General features: G+C 40.8%; 2 protein-coding genes across 2 annotated transcripts; one reads left to right on the top strand and one right to left on the bottom strand.

Annotated features, from left to right (window-relative positions):
- Positions 1 to 102: 102 nt before the first annotated feature.
- Positions 103 to 11364, top strand: gpaa1 (glycosylphosphatidylinositol anchor attachment 1). The gene is made up of 13 exons (XM_033982989.2): positions 103 to 190; positions 436 to 517; positions 586 to 765; positions 1339 to 1450; positions 1530 to 1677; positions 2552 to 2653; positions 2763 to 2959; positions 3804 to 4000; positions 5525 to 5678; positions 6302 to 6373; positions 6457 to 6650; positions 8329 to 8499; positions 9409 to 11364. Exons 2-13 carry the CDS (start codon positions 444 to 446, stop codon positions 9650 to 9652), a joined length of 1845 nt encoding a protein of 614 aa, XP_033838880.1. The 5' UTR covers positions 103 to 190; positions 436 to 443; the 3' UTR covers positions 9653 to 11364.
- A 151-nt stretch (positions 11365 to 11515) lies between these two features.
- On the bottom strand, positions 11516 to 20756 carry LOC117385186 (ranBP-type and C3HC4-type zinc finger-containing protein 1-like). The gene is made up of 9 exons (XM_033982455.2): positions 20302 to 20756; positions 18922 to 19096; positions 15648 to 15731; positions 15425 to 15566; positions 15260 to 15350; positions 14355 to 14637; positions 14152 to 14243; positions 13946 to 14047; positions 11516 to 13877 (listed from the first exon to the last, which is right to left on the bottom strand). Exons 1-9 carry the CDS (start codon positions 20545 to 20547, stop codon positions 13827 to 13829), a joined length of 1266 nt encoding a protein of 421 aa, XP_033838346.1. The 5' UTR covers positions 20548 to 20756; the 3' UTR covers positions 11516 to 13826.
- Positions 20757 to 21786: the final 1030 nt, after the last annotated feature.

The raw sequence follows: 21786 nt of genomic DNA, 5'->3' as shown, positions 1-21786 counted from the left end.
CGCTCATTCACCGAAGCTCCACCCATTTGATTTTGAGAAATTTTTAAACTTGTTATTTTGAATTTCGGGGATCTGTTTCCGGTCCGTCCGTTTTTCTGTCCTCCGGAAACAAGGAAGTAGCGCAATAGCACCAGCAGCAAAACTCTTCATCGTTTACTGCTGGATGTCACTCCCTGCGAGGTGTAAAAAGGTCTGTCTTCATTTATATTTCTACAAAATGAATAGTTTAAGTAATCACTGTCACTAATAAATGCGTGTTTTAAAGTGTAAATGCGACTATATGTAAATGAATGGTGGCACAATGTCTGTTTCACTGTAGAGAAATGACACTAAAATCACACTTGGATAAATATATGCGTTTATTGCAAGCCAGAAAACAAAAAGTAAATATTTGACATTGCTGAGTGTGATTTGTTTACTTTTTATTTTGAATAGTAGACAATATGGGGCTCCTGTCTGACCCAAACAGAAGAAGAGCTCTGATCACTCTCCTCACCCGCCTCAACGCTCCCATATGGTAAAGTCTCATTAGTTCCACTGTGCTATAACGTGCAGGATGTAATGAGTCTGATCTTGTCTGTCCAGTGTGGTCTGCTACATGGCGGGTGTGGCCTGGTTCATGGGACTCGCCTTTGAGCCGTTCACTCTGCGGACCTACATGTCAGAGAACGCCATGGGCTCCACGATGGTAGAGGAGCGTTTTCCTGCTGGAGAGAGGGCTCTGGCCACAGGCAGGGAGTTTGCAGCACACAAGAGGAAAGCTGGGTGAGGAAAGAACATTTGAATACAATAAAATAGTTGTAATTGCTGTAAGGTATTTTCTAATCTTGATCTATTAATGCTAAAGTAAATGATACGTGCCCATCAGTGGATACAGATACATTTCTCATCTGCCCCTCTCACTAAGGAATTTGTGACCCCCAGTCTGAGAGGGTTATAAAACACTCACTTTGTTCGACTTTGCTTTAAATCTCACCCACCTTACACACACATTGAGAGACACTATAAAAGCTGTCACACACACATCTCAGGACTCTCTATCCGTAGATTCCTTTGCTTCATTGCTCACTTTACCTGTGTGGAACTCCTGACTTTATGACTGACTCTCCTGACTCTTGATCCTCTTTGACGCTTACACCAGAAACAAACATTCTTACATTGTATTTATTTATTTACATGAGCTTATACATAATTAAACCTCGCCATTTTCTTACACAATAAGACAAAACAATATGTATATTCATTTTACTGAATGAGTAATTATTATTTTGTTGGAAAAATGTCTCATTCTAATTGATGAATGACAGTTGTACATGTGTCCTGATTTGTCTTTTTCAGTGGTATGCCGGTGGATTGGCTGGTGAAGACCCTGCAGGCTCGCGGGCTTGAAGTGTTCACTCAAAGATTCTCACGCACCCTTCCTTTCCCAGATGAAAACAAAGAGAGATTTGTCAGTTCATTTGATTGTTGAGTACTGTGTAAGAAAAATGTGTTTTTAATTACAAATATTCATTGAGCTTTGAATGTAGATGGTGAAAGGCACAAACGTGTATGGAATCCTGCGAGCCCCCAGAGCTCCACGGACAGAGGCTCTGGTCCTGAGCGCCCCCTGCAGTCCAGGAGAAAACAACAACCAGGCTGTGGGGCTGCTGCTCGGACTGGCACAATACTTTAGAAGTAAGTCATGTATAGAACACACAGTGGGATGGTAATGCAAAACAAGATCCACTCATTTATAAACCTAGTTACTCCATCTTTAATGATGGCAAAAGACACAGTTTAAATCTGTCAACTGAACAAATCATTCCTACGATTTTTACAGTTGACAGATTTAAACTTTATCTTTTGCTATGGATCAGACCTGGACGACTGAGGGACATCTTTAATGATACTTTATAATTGTGCAACATCCATCTTATATCTTATATCTTCTTACAAATCAAATTAGGCCATAAACAATCTGTTACAAGCTTTGGACCAGTTTAGTTTCACATAGGCTCTTCATATTCCCCACATCAGAATTGGGACTGAAGTAAAACTAAACATAAACTAGACCAGAACTAAACAAGGGCTAGAACATGATGAAACCAAGTCCACATTTAGGACCAAATGACGAGAAATGATTGTACATGAAAAACTGCACTTTGCTTATCCACCACAAGATGCTGCTATAGGGCTGAAAAATCACTCACAAAAATGTACTTTTTAAATGGTAAAACATCATATTTTTATACTGCGCTTTTCCACCTTTCGAGGCTCAAAGCGTTTTACGTCAAGACACTGCTCACCCATTCACTCACACATTCATACACAGGTGCACAGACACTGGGGGCGGGGGGGGGGGGGGGGGGGGGGGTTAAGCGTCTCATCCAATGACAGTTTTCATATGTGGGAGCTGGAATCGTACCGCCAACCTGTGGGTCAGTGGACGAACATTCTACGAACTGTCGCCCCTTTAAAATAACTTTTTGAAGTACACAAATGTTCATATTCATTCATATATTCATAATATTGTTTTTATAAATACCTTATGCCATTCTTTGATGAACAGATCAGATTTATTGGGCTAAAGACATCATATTCTTGGTGAATGAACATGATCTGATCGGCATGCAGGCCTGGCTGGAGGGCTATCACCACACCAACACGACAGGTATACGTCTAGAAATACTTCATACTTTATATATTATTTACATTGTATTGACCAGATTCTGAAACACGTTCACATTTAACCACAGTATGAAACTCCCTGCGTGTTTCAGGCATGGACTGGTCTCCGCTGCAGGGTCGAGGGGGTTCAATCCAAGCGGCTCTGTCGTTAGAACTGAGCAGTGACGTTGTGACCAGTTTAGACCTCGTACTGGAGGGTCTGAACGGGCAGCTTCCCAACCTGGACTTGGCAAATCTATTCTACGCATTTTGCCAGAAGATTGGAGTCCTCTGTACCATACAAGGAAAGGTACAGTTCAGTTAATTCAAGGTTATTTCAAAAGCGTTTTTAAAACGACTTCAGTCGACCAAAGAGAATAAACACATCAGATTTAAAGAGCATATGATGACAGGTGTTTCTTGGTTTGGTCGGATAATTACTGTGGTAAATATTTATCATAATTTTACATCTGTTAAGTGGAAGTTTGTGGAAAGCAAAAAGTTTAAAAGAAAAGTGTAAACATAGAGGAAGTATCGCTGAGTTGTAATATAGAATACTTCTACTTCAGAAACAAAAGTGGAGTCCAAAATTCAGGGACGATTTAAGTTTAAACCTTCATTTAACAACACAAAGATAGTGTCATTTATTTTTATTAGTCTAATTATAACTATTGTGCAATTTTAATAAAAAGCTCAGTGCACAACAGCGCCCCCAACCTCACTGTTAGCGTCACTACTTCCTGTCCAGTTTTATCTCTACGAGGTTTTTGTCAAGTCATGATAAAATGAATAAATATTTAAAGATGAGACAGTGGACAGGGAGCTGCAGGTGGGTCAGAGGTCAGAGGTCAGAGGTTAGGGAGGTGGACAAAGAGCTGCTCACATTGTTAAACACTACACAAATAAAATGAATACTTCACCAGAGACACTTCAATGGGTGATTTCTGACACTTGTTAACATATTAGTTGCTGCTGTGTCCAACCAGGAAGTAAAAAGATAAACTTCACCAAAAAATAAAACGATAGAAAACATAAAAAATAAGTCATAAATGTTAACGATGCTTTATTGGAATGAGCAGTCTAACGGTTCAGATGCACTTTGAGCTTTGTAACAAATTTTAATAATAATAATCTTTTTTTTTATGTGGTCTTAGTTGCAGAGGAATGACTGGGACAGTGTTTCGGGCTACAGTCACGCTGTCCAGACGATGATGCTGATGGTGATGAAGCAGGCGAGCGGTCGGCCCTGGGGAGACCACGGCCTGTTTCTGCGTTACCACATCGAAGCCGCCAGCATCAAAGGAATCAACAGCTTCAGACAATACAAGACGGACACGACCACTATCGGCAGGTCAGAACATTTACACTCAATCCTCTCATTCAGTGTTTTTGTTTATTTACATTTACTATTTTCTACATTTTATATACACATGAAGACATTGAATATATGAAGTAAGATATTAAACGTTTTTCCTTTACTACATAATTCAATATAACTACCATATTTTCCGGACTTTACGTCGCTCTGGAGTATAAGTCGCACCAGTAAAAAAATGAAATAATGAAGAAAAAAACATATAAGTCGCATTTTTGGGGGAAATTTATTTTACAAAATCCGAGACCAAGAACAGACATTTGATCTTTAAAGTCAAGTTGTAATAATAATAATAAAATGTGGACCAACAGGCTGAATATCAGTACATCACACTAACGCTAATGCTAACGCTAACGTAACACATTTATATTTATTCAGCTCCATGAAGCACAGACAGAACTGAACACGTGTCTGGTTTGTTAACGTAAGATATTAACAGTTAATCAGATAAATAAAGCAGAAAAAACAACAAGTTTACTCTGGGTCTCTGTTTCCTCTTCTGTGTCGCGTCATCAGACTCAGCAGAATTTTTGTTCAGTGTTTGTCTTTGTCTTTTAAATGAGTGTAATGTTGATATTTTAAATGTTGAGTGGTTCAGGAGGAGTAGATACTGGTCCAAGTCTAGAGCCCCTCGCACGACTGTCACTGTGACAAGAACCAACATGTGACTTTATAGATTTGAATCATTTCACATAAAAGTCACATCTGAGGAGAAGTCGCACCAACGACAAACTGTGAACAAAGTGACACTTATAGTCCAGAAAATACGGTACATATTTAACACATATGAGCAAAAGGTGGTTACTATGGGCAACAGGAGTGTGTCCTTGGGCAAGACACTTGACCTGCCTTGTTCCCAGTGTCTGTGTGCCATTTACTTTGAGGATCTGAATATAAAATAAGTAAAATAACTACTAAATATTTGGTATTATTTTCTTTGTTACATAATTCCATATATCTTGCTTTATCTATATTTAATTTGATATATTTGATGTCTTCTGTGTGTTTGTAATATGAGTGAGTGTGTCCAAACTTTTGACTGGTCGTGTATATAAAATAAATTTGTTAATTAGTTTAAAGTCATACTGTGGAACAATTCAGGCAATGCAAAACACTCCAAAAACTCCTTTATCGCCATGGAGACGAGCAGGTGGTAGACCCTTAACTGTAAAAGTTGCATAGTGCAGCTTCATGAAACAACATTCTTAGTAAAATGACTGATATTTCTCGTACATTTGCTTATTTGTGCACTCGGTAGACCAAGTTATAGGTCAGATCTGTGGAAAGGCAGCCCTATTCACAGTGTTAATGTTTTTTAAGGTATTTTTGAGCAATAAAAATGCCTGTAATTTAATACAAGATAAATACATTTAATACCATACTGTGAAACACTTGGGGCAACTCTGTGGTATTGAATTGAACATCTCCATAGAAACAAGTACATAGTGTGAAAAAAGTGTGCTATGGAACTTTTCCACCATGTTCTCTTGTATCTTTCAGACTTCTTGAAGGAATGTACCGTAAACTGAACAATCTCCTGGAGCGTCTTCACCAGTCGTACTTCTTCTACCTGATGCCCTCCCTGTCTCATTTCGTCTCTATTGGATACTACATGCCCGCGTTCGGTCTGCTCGCCGCCATCCTCTTCATGAGAGTATCCTTTAAACTCAGTCAAAACACGTGAAAGTGAAGAGAACATGTGGTAGTAGCAGTGGTAAAGGTTAATACATGTTTATTTTAATTAGTTTGAATTTGAATAGGTTGTTTACTTTGTCACTTTTATTAAAATAAGAAAACAACTGGCTTCAAGACACAGTGAGCTAGAGTGCTACTGTACACAAAACATATTAGAGGCCTGCCATCTTCACAAGACCAGGTTTAAACTACACAAAACTCCAACGATGATTCACCTGGTTTAGACCTGTTTTAGTCCTAGTTTAGACCTGGTTTAGTCCTGTTTTTAGTCCTGGTTTAGACCTGGTTTAGTCCTGTTTTTAGTCCTGGTTTAATGCTGGTTTAGGCCTGTTTTAGTCTTAGTTTAGTCCTGTTTTAGACCTGGTTTAGACCTGGTTTAGTCCTAGTTTAGTCCTAGTTTAGTCCTGGTTTAGACCTAGTTTTGATAACAGTTTTAGTATCGATTAATATCTGATTTTCAATACTTTTTACTATGTTACATGGCATGGAGGTCACTTTTTTAACATAATTATTTCAAGTACAAACATCGATACACATCATGAACACCTGCTGAACCTGCTCCTGCCCTTAACAATAAAACAGGCCTTAGATCTTTGGGTTCAACTGACCGCTCCCCCACTGCCACCAGAAGAGGGCGCCGCTCACATTAAACAAGTCAGCAACGTTTCATAATTCCTGTGTGATTATTAAACACATTTACACTTTACACATGTGATAATAACAGTCGTTGTGTTTAGTCCAGTCCTGGGGTCCTGTCGGTGTTGACTCCTCTGGTGATCAGTCATGTGACTGGAGCGGCTCTGTACGCACTGCCCATCCACTTCCAGCAGGTGGCAGTAGAGCACTTCCCCGTGTCTGAGACGGAGGCCGTGGTGCTGACGGCTATAGCGGTGTACACGGCCGGGCTGGCGCTACCACACAACACACACAGGTACAAAACTCTTCACGTGGATTCAAATATAACTTATTTTGTCTCTTACTCATTTATTTTAAAGATTGTTTGTCCAGTTAAGAAATCCTACGTCAGAGGAGAACAGATATTTAGTAAACTGCATTTGTGGTACCAGGCGAAGGGCAGAATCCACTTTAAAATCTGTTTAAGTAACGTACGGATACGAAGGACAGGACTTTACGACTCTGAAAGTGTAAAAATGCAACGGTGAGACGTAACAAAATAAGTTCTATTATAGTTTTCCTGACAATATTTACATTTATAAACAAATCATATGCTGATTTACTGCAGCGCTGCATGGTATGATTTCAAATTCATTCATAAATTCAGTGCAGATCTCAGAGTAAATGATTCTTTCTGTTTATTCCCACAGTTCACTCGTCAGGTCTGTGCTGTAAATGTGGCTTTGAGTGTTTCTGCATGTGTGTGATATCTCCAGAGCGTTTTAGAGTAACTGCCTGCGTCGCTTCGTATGTTTGAGTTTGATAACACTGAGTTACACTGTGTTTTTATCTTTTAAAGGGGCTGTATTACGCCGTTTTCTGATCTGTTCTAATGTTTCCTCGTCACACACAGACCTGAAGTTGTGTTTTTTTGTTTCATTCACACGTCTAACTCATAAACCTGCAGATTTAGGCTGAGTTCTTCTCTCAAACTAAAAACACTCTGTTCCACCTTGTGATGTCATCGTGTGGCGATACAGGAAGTGCTCCACTGTGTTTTTAAACTCCACACACCTTCATTTCTAGAATCATTTGGATCATTTCAGTCCTGGAGTTGTCACTTATCTCGACTGAACTAAAGGGAAAAGGAGCTGTTCACTTAAACTACCACTTGATGACATCACAAGGTGGAACGTCGCATTTTGAGCTTTGGAGATTTTACAGACTAATTGTTACGAGCTACTTTGTCCAGGGCTGGTGACACTTAATGAAATGATATTAACAAAAACAGGAGAGTGGAGATGTGTTCAAAACAATACATCAGATTTATGTGCACAGTAAAGTAAATAACTGGATAATATGAAAAACTGCAAATAACAAAACGTTGCTGCAGCTTTTATCCCCCAGACGAGGCGCAGTTCATAAACTGAAGGATCCGGGTGAGTGGAGGCGAAACCAAATACAGAAAAAGGACAGAGTAACACTTTATTATTAGTGTTATGGACCAAACATGTGGAAACAAAACACAACTCCAGGTCTGTTTTTGAGGAGAGATCAGCATCAGGACACGACTTTAAAGCTACAAGAGTCAGTTTTGTGTAATACAAGACCTTTTAAAAACATTAGCAAAGACTAAAATTGTTCAGCTTTGTCATATTTAGGGCTGGACACTTATCGAATTTTGATCAAGATCGTCATTTCAAAACGTCACTGATCAGACTTAAGGAAAGAAAGTCTTTTTTGTGTGTTTAATTGCACTGCATTAAAAGTATGTCTTGTTTGTGCTCAATAAATCAGCCCTGAAAGACATTTTTATTTTGTTTTTAAAAGAAAAATTTGTATTGAGATTGAACAATATGAGGAAAAAGAAATCGTAATCATTTAATTTTCGCCGTATCCCTGTTGCGCTGTTTGAACTCTTAACACGTCTGACTCACTGCCTCTGATGTGTCCTAAATAGCAGCGCCCTCTTGAGTTGAGTTTGTGCGTTGCAGGCTGCTGTCTGGAGAGGGCACGGAGCAGGGCTGGAGGGTGCTGAAGCTGGTGGCGGTGCTGTACCTGGCCGTGCTGTTGGGTTGTACCGCTCTCATTAACTTCTCCCTGGGCTTCATTCTGGCTCTCACCCTCGTGCCCATCGCCGCCTTTGTCACGCCGCACGTCCCCAAGTAAGAAATGAAAACACAACTATATGTTTTTGTCTGTTAAACCCCTCACCACACACTTTAAACGAGAGAGAAATGTGAGAAAATGTTAACGCCTGTGTGAGAAAAGTGTATAAACTCTCTCAAAGTTCAAACCTTCGTAGGCGTCTTTGTCGGTGCAGAACGTTTCATCGACATTGTGGGTTTTGTCGGGGAGAAAACAAATTGCAAACGTACAGCACTTCAGACAAATTTACATAAACGTTGGATCTCAGTGTGACTCTGAACACATTCTGTACTGGACAGGAGACACGGCACGGAGGAGACTGATGGACAATGGTCTACAGTCCAACAGCCAATCAGGACGCACGACACAATGGTCTACAGTCCAACAGCCAATCAGGACGCACGACACAATGCACGTTCATACGATGTAAAAAAAAAACATGTAAAATTGCACACACAAAAAAACGGACGGACGACTGTAATGAAATAAAACCCCAGGATCATGTAGAGGGTTAATTCGAACATTTAAGACCAAAATGACGAGTCTGAAGCAGCAGAGACAGAGAGGGCACAGTTTTTACGTGAACTGAAGCCAGAGTCAAACTGGAAGCACTGATGATCACTTCCTCTTTGGAACGCGGTGGCTAACAGATTAGCTATGTCCATTTATATAAACAGTCTAGGCTCTGAACACAGGTTTGCTCAGATCGTTCTGTTTGGGTTGATTTGGGTTGGTCACATGGTCAACACTTTCCTCATATTGGAAAAACCAAACAGCATTTCAAGCTTTTTTCAAATAACCTGTGGCTTTTTGATACAGACCATTTCCTTTTTGAGAAGAATAAAATCATACGTTCAATCTGAAGAGGTTGGTGTAATCATTATAAACAATATAAAAGTAAATATTCTTCCTCTTGTCTCCTCCAGGGTCCTGTCAGCGTTCGTCCTGGTCTTCCTGAGTCCAGCCTGCACGCTCCTCTTCTCCGTCTTCTTCTTCCAGGAGCTGCAGGAGGTGCCCGTGAGCTTCCAGGAGGGTTGGATGCTCTTCCTGTCCGTCATATCCCAGGGAATTCTGGACCACTCCCTGTACGGCTCCCTGGTCTACCCCCTCATCTCGCTGCTTGTCTATCCCTGCTGGCTTCTCTTCTGGAACATCCTCTTCTGGAACTAGAGCCCACGATGGTGAGATTTGAACGGGATATGGACAAATTCACCGGTTGACTTTTGACCAAAGGAATAGTTTGAGGGAATGTGCTGTTTATGCATCGGTTAATTCAAGAGTATAGCGCCCTCTGCTGATACTGAGGTCTCTGGGGATGGAGGTAACTTTTTGTTTGAGAAAATTCAATTGTGTCAACTGGACAAAAGTTTTTTAGAGTGAAGACCACAGACTGTGTAAAGAAGTGGACTAAGTGAGTGTGATGTGTGTAACTTGATTTACGGACAAAATATTGAAATAAAAACCCCAGGGTCATATAGAGCGGATTTATACGAACATTTAAGACCAAAATGACGAGTCTGACAGCAGCAGGTACAGAGAGGCCATAGTTTTTCAATGTAAAGTCTGAAGTGCGCACATGATCACTGTTTGGAACGAGGCGGCGGCAGGTTAGACATGTCCATTTATATAAACGTCGCTGCTCTCCCAAGTGGCTTCTTCAGCTGTGGTCAGGCGCTGCTGGACACTGCGTTAGATCTATGTGAAGGGAGGAGCTAACGACACTGAAACAACAGTTTATTTACATATTCTGTTTATTGGGCTATTGAACTACAAACTACTTTTGCCTCGTTGACAGAAGTGAATTTTCTTTTGCTGTGGAACCTGAAGGAGCGATTAGCATGTGTGTATGAAGGGCTCTGTGTTTGCAGCTCAACACTGTATATTTATTGAAATTATAATCGTGTAATGTTTTTCTTTTAATGTTTTCAGCAAATAATTAATTTCTCCTCACCCACAGTTGTTCAGGTTCAAACAGTATGAAGCTCAACAGTGAGTCGGCTCAGGGTCCAGAAGGAAATTAATATTTGAATTTTTCACAATGTCTGTGTGAAAAATGAATAAAGAGTTCAAAGGCATCGCGGAGGCTAACGAGCTACGTGCTAACTGATCCATAACATGTTAAAGTCCCAAAAGTCCGTTTCAAATGCAAGATTCTGCAAAATATTTTAATAACTTGGCGGTTTATAAAGTTTCAGAAACAGATTTCAAATAAAATTATAACTTTTGTCATCATTAGTTCCACGTAGCTAATTGTCCCGTGCAGCTTTCAAACTTTTAATAAAACATTTTTTCAGAGTCTATGAGAAAACTGAATGTGAAATTTTGATCTGTATCGGCAACTGGAATATTTTGCTTTTCTTTCACATTCTGTTGATTTAACAGTTGGATCACGAACATGTACAACAAACATTATGCAAACCTATTTTAAAATATTTTTCCTTTTTTATACTAAGAGGGAAATTATTTACAACACATGACACTTACAGAAGAGAAACATTACACTAAACTTAAATGTACGGAGCCCGGCATAGGACATCTGCAAAATAGAATATTAATGCCACGAGAGAATATCCTGTGGGAACGACTTAAAAAATAATGTCACTACCTTATGATAATTAAGTTAAATATCTCATGCGCACGGGAAAATATATGTATAGAACTTATTATGTTCCCTCCAGATAATATATTATTCTCCTGAAGTCATCTGCGGGGCTCTGTATAATTGTTCCAATTGTTTTGCCTTTAATATAAAATGTTAATGTTCTTTTTGTAGTTTTGTTGTGTGTACGTTTATGGGAGGTGGTTTGTGTCTGACTGCTATATTTGACTGCCTTTTTAAATGTTTTTTTATTTATATTGTTGAAATAAAATGTGAAATTATTATTATTTTTTTTTATTTTGTTGGGAGAAAAACTAACTGAACTATTTATTTACATTAATTCCTAATAGGACTGTCAAAAGTAGTTAAGTGCGCGTCCTGATCTGAAAGTTAGCAGTTTAAATCCCGAAAATAGAAAAAGCAGCGTACGCACCGTAGCTGAATTGCGTTTATTCAGTTTGTACAGCATCATGTTCTCAAGCAGATCCTTCCAGACAGAATCAAGTAAATTAGATGAACAGTGAAAATGTACATCCTTTGCACAATCTCTGTTAAAAATAATACACTTAATACAATGTTATAAAAATTAAAAGCACTTGACAAACCCTGTAAACAACCTCCCTCCTCCCGTCGCTCCCCGTTCACGTCCAAAAGGGTTAAATGGCACCAGCTGCAGTTTAAACAGTTTGGTACAAGGCTTATTTTTTTTCACTTCGCTCCTACGTCTCATATCACAAAATGTCCCACAAAATCTCCAATTCTAAAGACCACATATGAGCACCCCCGTTAAAATAAATAAAAAGCAGTCTTGTGTTTTGTCTCCACAGCACAACAAGCCTAAAATAAATAGTTTTGCTAAAAATTGGGGTGATGTCGTCTATAATGTGGCTATGAAGGCTGCGGTTTCATGCTACAGTGTCCCGCAGGCTGCGCTCACAACAGTGCAAACATGTGGCCTACGTGCAGGTTTAAAGACGCGTTATGGAACTTTTCTGGTGGGGTGATCGCGGTATGGCGTTAACCTGGCGTCTATCTCCATGGAGACAGGCAGAGGGCGCCACCGGGTCAAGTTTTCAATGTGTTTTTTTAGCCTTAAAGACAAATAAAAGCAGGATCATCACATTGAATGCCATACTGCGAAACATTCCAAGCCAAGTGATAACATCTCCATGGAGACAAATAGGTGACTCCACCAGGTCCACTTACAAGTCAGATCTGGGGAAAGGTGACCTCACTCAGTCAGAATGCAAAGTTTTCAAGGTGTTTTTTAGCAATTTATAGACAAATAAAAGCAGGATCGTCAAGTTGAATGCCATACTGTGAAACATTCCAAGCCAAGTGATAACATCTCCATGGAGACAAGTAGGTGACCCCTCCAGGTCCAGTTATAAGTCGGATCTAGGGAGCGGTGACCTCGCCAACAGTTATAATTCAAGGTTTTCAAGGTATTTTTTTTTGCATTATAAAGACACAATCAAATAAAAGCGTGGTCAGTAAGGTGAATGCCATATTGTGTAACATTCCAAGCAAAGTGATAACATCTCCATGGAGACAAGCAGGTGATGCCACCACGTAAAGTTACAAGTCGGGTCTGGGGAGAGGTGACTCCACTCAGAATGCGAGGTTTTCAAGGTGTTTTTTTGCATTATAAAGACACAATCAAATAAAAGCGAGGTTATGAAGGTGAATGCCACACTGTGAAACATTCCAGGCAAAGTGTTAACATCTCCATGGAGACAAGTGGCACATACAACACTGGAAAAGTTACATACTGCGTCTTTAAATGTGTGAGACGTTAGTATTTGAGTTAAAATACTGAACTTGGTCTTGATTTGCTCCTCAAAACAAACATTTGAAATAGAACTAGTGATTAGAATTTTATAAAATGTAGTGAGCCGTTTGTCGTTTCCTCTCGGATCTGAGCTCAGCCCCAGATTCTTTTGATTCTTTACAAGGAATGAATCAAATTGGGACAAACAGCCAAGCACTTTTTTTGGCATGTGACCAACAAACTGATTCATTTTTGGAACGATTCCAAAAATCTTTCCTTCCTGTTTTTTAGCTTTTGTTGCAAGATTGATGAAGATGACGGTTTGTTATAAAATAATAGTCTTTGTGCACAACAGCGCCCTCTACCTCTGTTAGCGTCACTACTTCCTGTCTAGTTTTATCTTTATGAGGTTTTTGCAGAGTCACGCTAAAATTATAAGTATTTAAAGATGACGGCAACCAAATGACGAATCTGGCAGTTACAGAGGGATGGGCCACAGTTTTTCAATGTAAAGTGAATTTGAAGGACGATCACTTCCTATTTGGACCGCGGTGGCTAGCATGTTAGCTATTTATATATACAATCTATACTTTGAGCCATAATAAATATTAAAACAACACAAACTGGAGTATTCTACATATAAAAATGATTAGGCAGTCTTTAGTTTAATTAATTTGAATGTTAATTGGCTGTTTTCACATTTTAAAACTGTTAGCTTTGAGACACAGTGAGCTAACGTGCTGCTGTGCACTGAGCCTATCGTCATAATCAGGAAATTGAAAACAAGATTTCTGTAGATTTTTAGATTAAAGATTTTGCAACAAAGTTTTAAAAAGCAGCAGGAGTTTGCACAGAGTGAACGCAGCCGTGTGAAGATAAACAGTGGGATGTGGACCCCGTGGACTGTATATAAAGTGTATGGTTTACCTCCATTCTGTGTCAGATTATACAACATGAATGAACATATCAGACAGTCAGCTGCTGCCTAAACCTGCGTCTGCCCGCTCCTCTCTCCGTCCTTTATCCTGAACAAAGCAAAGCACGTGTTAAAATGAAGCGGGTGTTATATGATCGACAGGTCGTCGGGACGCACCTGTAGAGCGTGTGTGTCGGGGCGAGCCGTGGCGCAGATCTCACAGCCGGGGCGAGATGGCTTATTAATGAACGTGCACAAGGGACAGGCCCATTCTGTTTGCTACGGGACAAACCGTGACAGTTAATGTCGGCTACTTCAAACAGTATTTTGTACTAAAAGGAACTTCAAATACTAGAATATTAAATATCTTTACAAAGACTTACCTGTGTTTTACTGGCTTTGTTGGTTTTGTCATTTATTTGTAGATTCTCAAAGTCTAAGATGTCTTTAAGATCGACGGCCGACCCCGAGCCTCCTGCAGAACAAACCAGTGTCACATCAGTGTCAATTATTCAATGCAAATACATCACCTCTGTTCTGCATGTTTCTATATTTCTACAAAGCCAGTCTCCGTGGCTGTTCAGACCTTGGTTGTTGTGCAGCCTGGTGGGCAGGGTGCTGTAGCCTCTTCGGTCCTGGGACATGGGGCCGTTCCCTGGAGGAGGAGGGGGGGCGAGGAGGGCGCTCTCCAGGTCCTGCTGGAACAGCTGTCTGGTGATGCGCGCCTGGCGGGCGGAGATCAGGTACAGGTACGCCGTGTCCCCGTCCTTCTGTACCCCATAAGACGCCAGAGACCTGGGGTCTGTGCACAGGCACTGGCCAATCACCCAGCGCTGCACCCGCGGGTGAAAACCATACTCAAGGAAAACCTGCAGGAGACACAGCTTCAGTCATGATCGATTCACATCATCTGTGCTAAATCACCATTTATAATGTTTATGTGTTGTCCCTAGGACTATATTTTCGTAATAACACTTACACTTATAATGTGCTTTACAGGTTTATCCAAATCAATTTAAACACTATGGTTTGGTGATAAGCCGCTGTAGCCACAGCTGCTCTGGGGCAGACTGACAGAAGCTGATCACCACCAGACACACACACATTCACACACCACATTCACACACATTCACACACCACCTTCACACACATTCACACACATTCACACACCACCTTCACACACATTCACACACCACTTTCATACTATGCAAAGGGCCTAAGGACACAACTCCAGAGCTTGGTCCGAGAACAAATTGATCCTATGAACCTTTGGGTTAGAGGACTACGACACTAACCACTGAGCCACTGTCACCCCATATCATCAAACATGCAGTAAAAAGTAAGAAATAAGTAAATACACAAATAATATCACAATAACATTCACTATACCGGGCGTATCCCCTGATTACTCTGTTACTTCATGCAAGTGAAAACATTCCAGCTTTTTGACAGAGTAAATTAAATTGACATTGAGACGGTGCAGTATCTGACCTGTTGTTTAAGAGCGGCCACTGTCATGTAGGGGAACACTTTAACTGTGACACAACAGGACGACGACACATCCTCCACCACCACTGATAAACTGGAAACAGAAACACAAATTTACAATCATAAAACCAAAAAACTCTTTAACCACTTCCCCCGTTGTTCTCGTACTTAAGTTCCCCCTCGGTGTAGTTGTTCTGAGTGAGTTGGACGGTGAGCGCCACCTTCTGACGAGCCAGGGCTGAGGCGTGTTGTGAAGCTGCCTGACTGTCCCCAGCCTCTATCGCTTTGGTCAGCTCCAGGCACAGCTCCTCTGCGGGAAAAGAGCCAGTGCATCATCAGCAGCAAGTTTAAAAAGAGAAAAAACACATGGCAACAAAAAGGAAGCACCCACCAGAGCGAGGGAGAGAGGGGGCGGAGCTGAACACCTCTGCTGTCGTCTGTGTGCCGTCCGGTTCAGGCGGGTTTATATTTGAAACTGTAACGGAAAATGATTTGTCATTTATTGTTAATATGTGATTTGTTGATATGTGGTGTAATTTTCTACAGTCGTACTTATTGTCAAAATCAATCAACTGTCACATATTTGCATTGGGTTCAACAGCCCACCCTGTTCTGAGGCATTTCATCCTCCGTTTTGAATTTAGGATTATTATTTTGGATGCCCCCGGCAAGTAACACTGGGGAGAGAAGCATTTTCAATAGGTACCAGCAATAAGCACGGCTATTGTCAACTACAACGCAAAATATACACATTATATACAACATTACCAATAAGATATGCAGCGATACTATAAGTACCTACCGATATCTGAATTGTTTTGATTTATTTTATTATTGTGTCTTGCATAAAAAAAAAAAGTCAAGTGTTACCACCAAAGACTCATTTAAACAAACTCATCCGCCGCCTCTTCCAGGCTTTACAAAGAAATGAAGCCAAATTATAAACATCAGAATTAAACAGCCATTTCATCTTGTTGTCGTCATGACACCAGAACAAATCAGAGCATTGGGTGATCAATGCTCCGATATGAACCGATACCAGAGACTGAAAACAGCATTTATTTCCTTGAGACAAAAACAAAATAAGACAAAACTGATCCAGTGTGTTCTGTTGTTACTTATGGGATTAATAACAGCTACATAACAACTTTGTGTAAATAAAACTTCAGACATTGAGACTTTCTGAGCCCCATGTGACCAGTAAATAGCCGTATTACATAAATCTGTATGATCATCAGTTGAACCGATATTTGGAGGTCGATATCTTTTAACACATTCAGATTTTTCAGTATCGGTGCATCTCCAGCGATAATGAATCCTCCTCATTGCAGTTTACTGGGAAAGCACCAGAAAGAGACGAGGAACTTGAGAAAAAACATACAGAAGCAGTTTGGGAGCTCAGAAATGGATTTTGAGTGAAATTCTTTTTTAAATCTACACTACAGATATGTTTTTTCTTTGTTTATACAGGGGAACCCAATGAAAACACTTAAGACCCTCGCTTTCATGGTACGTAAACACATCCACATAAAACAATAAAAACAGGAGCAGGTGTGAGTGTAAAAGTTTGTTACCACATTATTAAACTGTGATTGTGTCACTAAAGTCTCCAGCTTTGTTTTTCCTTGGAACGTGTCCATTTTTGTGAAGCAAAACAGCTAAAAGCCTCTTTCCCCGTCTCAGTTTTGTGGCTTGTCCTTAGTCTTATGCGTCTCATGTGATATAGTATTAAATGTTCCAGTATTTTAGATGCAAACAGCACTGAACTTTTCTAAAACCTGCACAATGGTTGACTAAATATTGTTATGGGGATAGTAAAAAGGAGTCTAGGGCAATTCATCTGAAATGTATTAAAATGCCCCTGTAAATAAATGTGAGTAAACTGTAAAATTATTGGAAAGAACACAGTAAGTTTATTTTATTTTTGGCATTTTTACTCATATATTTTTGCGACTATTTAATTGTTTTTTTCTTATGCACTCAAGAATATATCTGTTTCAATACGATGATACAATTAGGGATGGGACGATATACGATAATATCGTTAATCGCGATAAATAAGGTCCGCAATTAATCGTTCGTGGCATTTTTTAATAATCGCGATCATTGCGCACGATTATAATCGCCTTTACGGCATCACACAGCCTCATGTTTCCAGTTCCAATACAACGTTTATATGTTAGTTCTGGTGTTTGCCCACTCTGACAGAGCAATGACACTTGTAGCTTCTGTGCTTATCTATGTCTGAACTATATTCTGTCAGATATCAACAATAAACAAAGTCTGATCCGTAACTCTCCACAGTACCAGTGCGCGCCTCACCCGTGCGCACAGATGAGACGCTAATGTGTGCACATCTTATATTTTTACCTACAATAATGCAAACTGCAGAATAAAACAACACCTTTTAAACAACAGACAAATTAAGTCTAATTCATACAGCTGAACACAAATGTGTCAGAGCACATGGTCCGAATGCACACTATGTGCACAGGAGCAAAGCTAACGATTATACACGGTATATTTTACGTACAATTAAGTCAATAGCAGAATAAACCACACTTACCGATCGAGAACAGCATCCAATCCATAAAAAAATAAGGTCCTTTACTCCTGAGTCCACTGTGGGATCTTTAATCTTTGCCATGAACCGCTCCAGGTCCGAGATGCCTCTAGTTTAACTTGTACAAACATCCACAGTGTCCTCGGTCACGTCCTCCCTTTGGTTTGTCTGTTTCGTCATGTTTAAAACGCAAAACAACAGTGCGTAAAATGCGCCATTATGCACACATTTCTGCATCCACTCGTTTCCCAATTCACCAAAGTGCCGTAATTAAAAAAAATTAAGTCTTCGTCGACGGGCACTTGCGTCACTTCCGGCGCAACAAGGACCGGTCCATTTCTCCAGCATGGCATTGAGGAGTACACATTTTCTTCCGGGTACGTCTGTTTACGGAAAACCATGGCATGTGATACGTCATCCTGTCCCGCTGCTCATTGGCTGTGTGCGGGCTCAGTAACCCACAACCCCCACCTTATTGGCCAACATTGGTGTCAATCACAAGCTAATACGTGTGTTTAGCACTGGGGAACAAAGTTGGCGCTGTCAGAAGTTTATTATGCCTGAAATCGACTAAAGAAAGGCAAAGAAGTGACGGAGCAGATTTCATATTTGGAGTACTTTCCTGCAGCAGATTGGACATAATTTCTTGACTGGAATATATTCTCTGGACCTTTACGGAACAAATGAGACCAACTTTGTGTAAATATGTTGATGTTTAACAGAACCAGAGCGCTCAATGGTAAGTGAAGTCCAGATTCACACTTTGTGACTTTTCTATAAAAACGTCTTTCCTGTCAGCACTGTGGTGATTGCAGGTGAAAATGGTTTGCATATCCAGAAAGACGAGCGCCGCAGCTTTCATTTGATGTGTAGATTGTTTGTGCGGGTGACGCAGAAGTGTATGTACATTGCTGTAAAGTTGTAAAGTAGGCACGGGCCGTCGGAACGTTAACAGGTTAATAATTATCGCGATAATATCGTTAATCGCGATTATTTTGGCCACGATAATCGTGAGTCTAAAATTTAATATCGTCCCATCCCTAGATACAATATTTGAATGTTTTGTACCATATTTCCAGTCCCTCCTCTGAGACGTCCTCACCTCTATGTGCCTCTCTGAGTGAGGACATCACCACAGTCGCCCACTCCTCAGCTTCTCGGTCACAGCGGAAGTTGAAGCGAATGCAGTCGTTTGGGGGAGCGGCCAGACGCATCTCATGACAGCGAGGAGACTTGACCTCGTACTGCACCGAGCGCAGGTCGAACTCTGCGATGAACTGAGGAAAAACATGGAAATATACAGTTTAAAGGTTATGGAAGGAAACAGAGGAAGAACAACACGATCTACAACGGGTCAAATGTCCTTGTACCTTAAAACTCCTGTAGTATTAGAATCTGTAACATCACAAAAAGCAACGAGCAAATGTCCTCACTGGAGATTCTAAGCTCTGGACTCTTAAAATAACCTTTGAGTTTAGGAGTTTAATAATCGTGGAAAACCTGAAATACAGTTACTTTTTGGTGCAGTAGTTTCTGTGGTCGAATCAACACAGAGCTGGATCTGATCATTGGGGATGTTTGGGTGGTGTTTTGATGATGATGTTTGGATGGTGTTTTGGGTGGTGTTTGGATGGTGTTTTGGGTGGTATTTGGATGTGTTTTGGGTGGTGTTTGGATGGTCTTTTGGGTGGTGTTTGGATGGTGTTTTGGGTGATGTTTAGGTGGTGTTTTGGGTGATGTTTGGATGGTCTTTTGGATGGTGTTTGGATGTGTTTTGGGTGATGTTTGGATGGTGTTTGGATGGTGTTTGGATGGTGTTTTGGGTGGTGTTTGGATGGTGTTTTGGATGATGTTTAGGTGGTGTTTTGGGTGGTGTTTGGATGGTCTTTTGGGTGATGTTTGGATGGTGTTTTGGTGGTGTTTTGGGTGATGTTTAGGTGGTGTTTTGGGTGATGTTTGGATGGTCTTTTGGATGGTGTTTTGGGTGGTGTTTGGATGTGTTTTGGGTGATGTTTGGATGGTGTTTTGGGTGGTGTTTGGATGGTCTTTTGGGTGATGTTTGGATGATGTTTTGGTGGTGTTTTGGGTGATGTTTAGGTGGTGTTTTGGGTGATGTTTGGATGGTCTTTTGGATGGTGTTTTGGGTGGTGTTTGGATGGTCTTTTGGGTGGTGTTTGGATGGTCTTTTGGGTGGTGTTTGGATGTGTTTTGGGTGGTGTTTGGATGTGTTTAGGGTGGTGTTTGGATGGTGTTTTGGTGGTCTTTTGGGTGGTGTTTTGGGTGATGTTTAGGTGGTGTTTGGATGTGTTTTGGGTGGTGTTTGGATGTGTTTAGGGTGGTGTTTGGATGGTCTTTTGGGTGGTGTTTGGACGGTGTTGTCTGTAGTTGCTGTGGCACATTGTGTATTTGATTTTCTGTAAAATGGCGATGAGGCGGATCCTGACGTGGTTCAGTCAAACACAGTAAACACACGTGAGCTCACCACGCTGCGGCTGCCGCTCGTGTCTCTCAGCGCCAGGCGGAACTCTCCGGCTCGGCCCGGGTCCATGGAGAGCTGCAGGCGGAGAGCCTCGCTCCCTGCCCCGGGGAGGCACAGCGGCCGGATCCCGGAGTGACACACCGACACCCGGACTGACATGAGCACCGTGCTGCAGCAGACCGCGGGGCCGCCGCACACAGCCTGCGGAGAGGCGGGGGCCGGAGGAGCCCAGCCCGAGCTCAGAGCCATGACGAACAGAACCAGAGCCCGCTGCAAGAGCCGCGGGAGCCACAGGAGCCGCGGGAGCCTCAGGTTCAGACGCTCCTCCGGGTCTTTAACAGAACCTTCTGTCCTATGTCCACAGCTTCACTGTGTCCTGATGAGTCCATGTCTCCCCGAACCGAGCAGACACAAGAAACAAAACAGGAAGTGCCACGGTCCGCGCTTTATTTATGTCCGACTAGGAACCAAAGCTCAACAGGTTTATGGTTCCACCTGTCAAACCTCTGGAACAAACACAGGTGCACCAAATTAAAATAACAGGTCAAAAAATACTCAAATAAAGTATCACATGGAAAAAATCCACTAAAGTAAAAGTATTAAAGTACCCGTTTAAAAATGTACTTAACAAGTAAAAAGTAAAAGTATTTCACACAGATTTTGAGTCTTATAAAGCTTCAAATGTGGTGATTCTGATTTGAGAGATTTGAGCTGAATTTTGTTCAACAGATTGAGTCAATGTTTTTTTTTTTTCAGCCGTTTTTATTTTTTAGATTTTTGTTTGTTCAAACTATGAAGTTGATTAAAAAAATAAAAACTAAGCCTTTTCAGGCCTCAAACTATAATAATAATAATTTCAGTCCAGTTAAAAATGTAGTGGAGTAGAAAGTACAGATACTACTCTCAAATGTAGTGAAGTAACAGTAAAAAGTACTCACTGCAAAATGTACTTAAGTAAAGTAAAGATACTCTAAAACAGTACTTTACTACTGTTACTTCATTACATTTCACTGCTGACTGTAGTACACAGTTGGTGGTGATAATAAAATGGTTGTAATCAAATGTAACTGTCATATTCACCCGCTCTGTTGTAGCGTAGGCCTTTAACAGTCAGATGTGAGACAGAAGACGCTGCACTGGTGTGGTCCAAACTTTTATTTCGTTTTCAGTCATTTGCAAGTGGAGCGTCTCCTCCAGCAGCAGAACCTGGTGTGTCGCATCAGGCGCATTTTATTCTGTCCCACTGACTGGATAAAACTAGTGTTACTTAAGAGGAGTGTTAAAAAAATAACATCAACCTAACCCTCCATAAAACCAAATAAACCCACAAACCAAATTAACATTATACATACACACACAGAGAAAACCTAGAAAAACAAAAAAACAAATGTACTTAAAACCCATAAACCTTTAAAATGCCCGAAATGTCTCCCCTGCACATTCTCGGCCTCAATCCTGCCCTGGGACCTTTTTAAGAGAACTCATTAA

The sequence above is a fragment of the Periophthalmus magnuspinnatus genome, chromosome 17, assembly GCF_009829125.3.
Source record: "Periophthalmus magnuspinnatus isolate fPerMag1 chromosome 17, fPerMag1.2.pri, whole genome shotgun sequence".
Lineage (NCBI taxonomy): Eukaryota > Metazoa > Chordata > Actinopteri > Gobiiformes > Gobiidae > Periophthalmus > Periophthalmus magnuspinnatus.
This window is presented reverse-complemented; position numbering and strand designations above follow the sequence as displayed.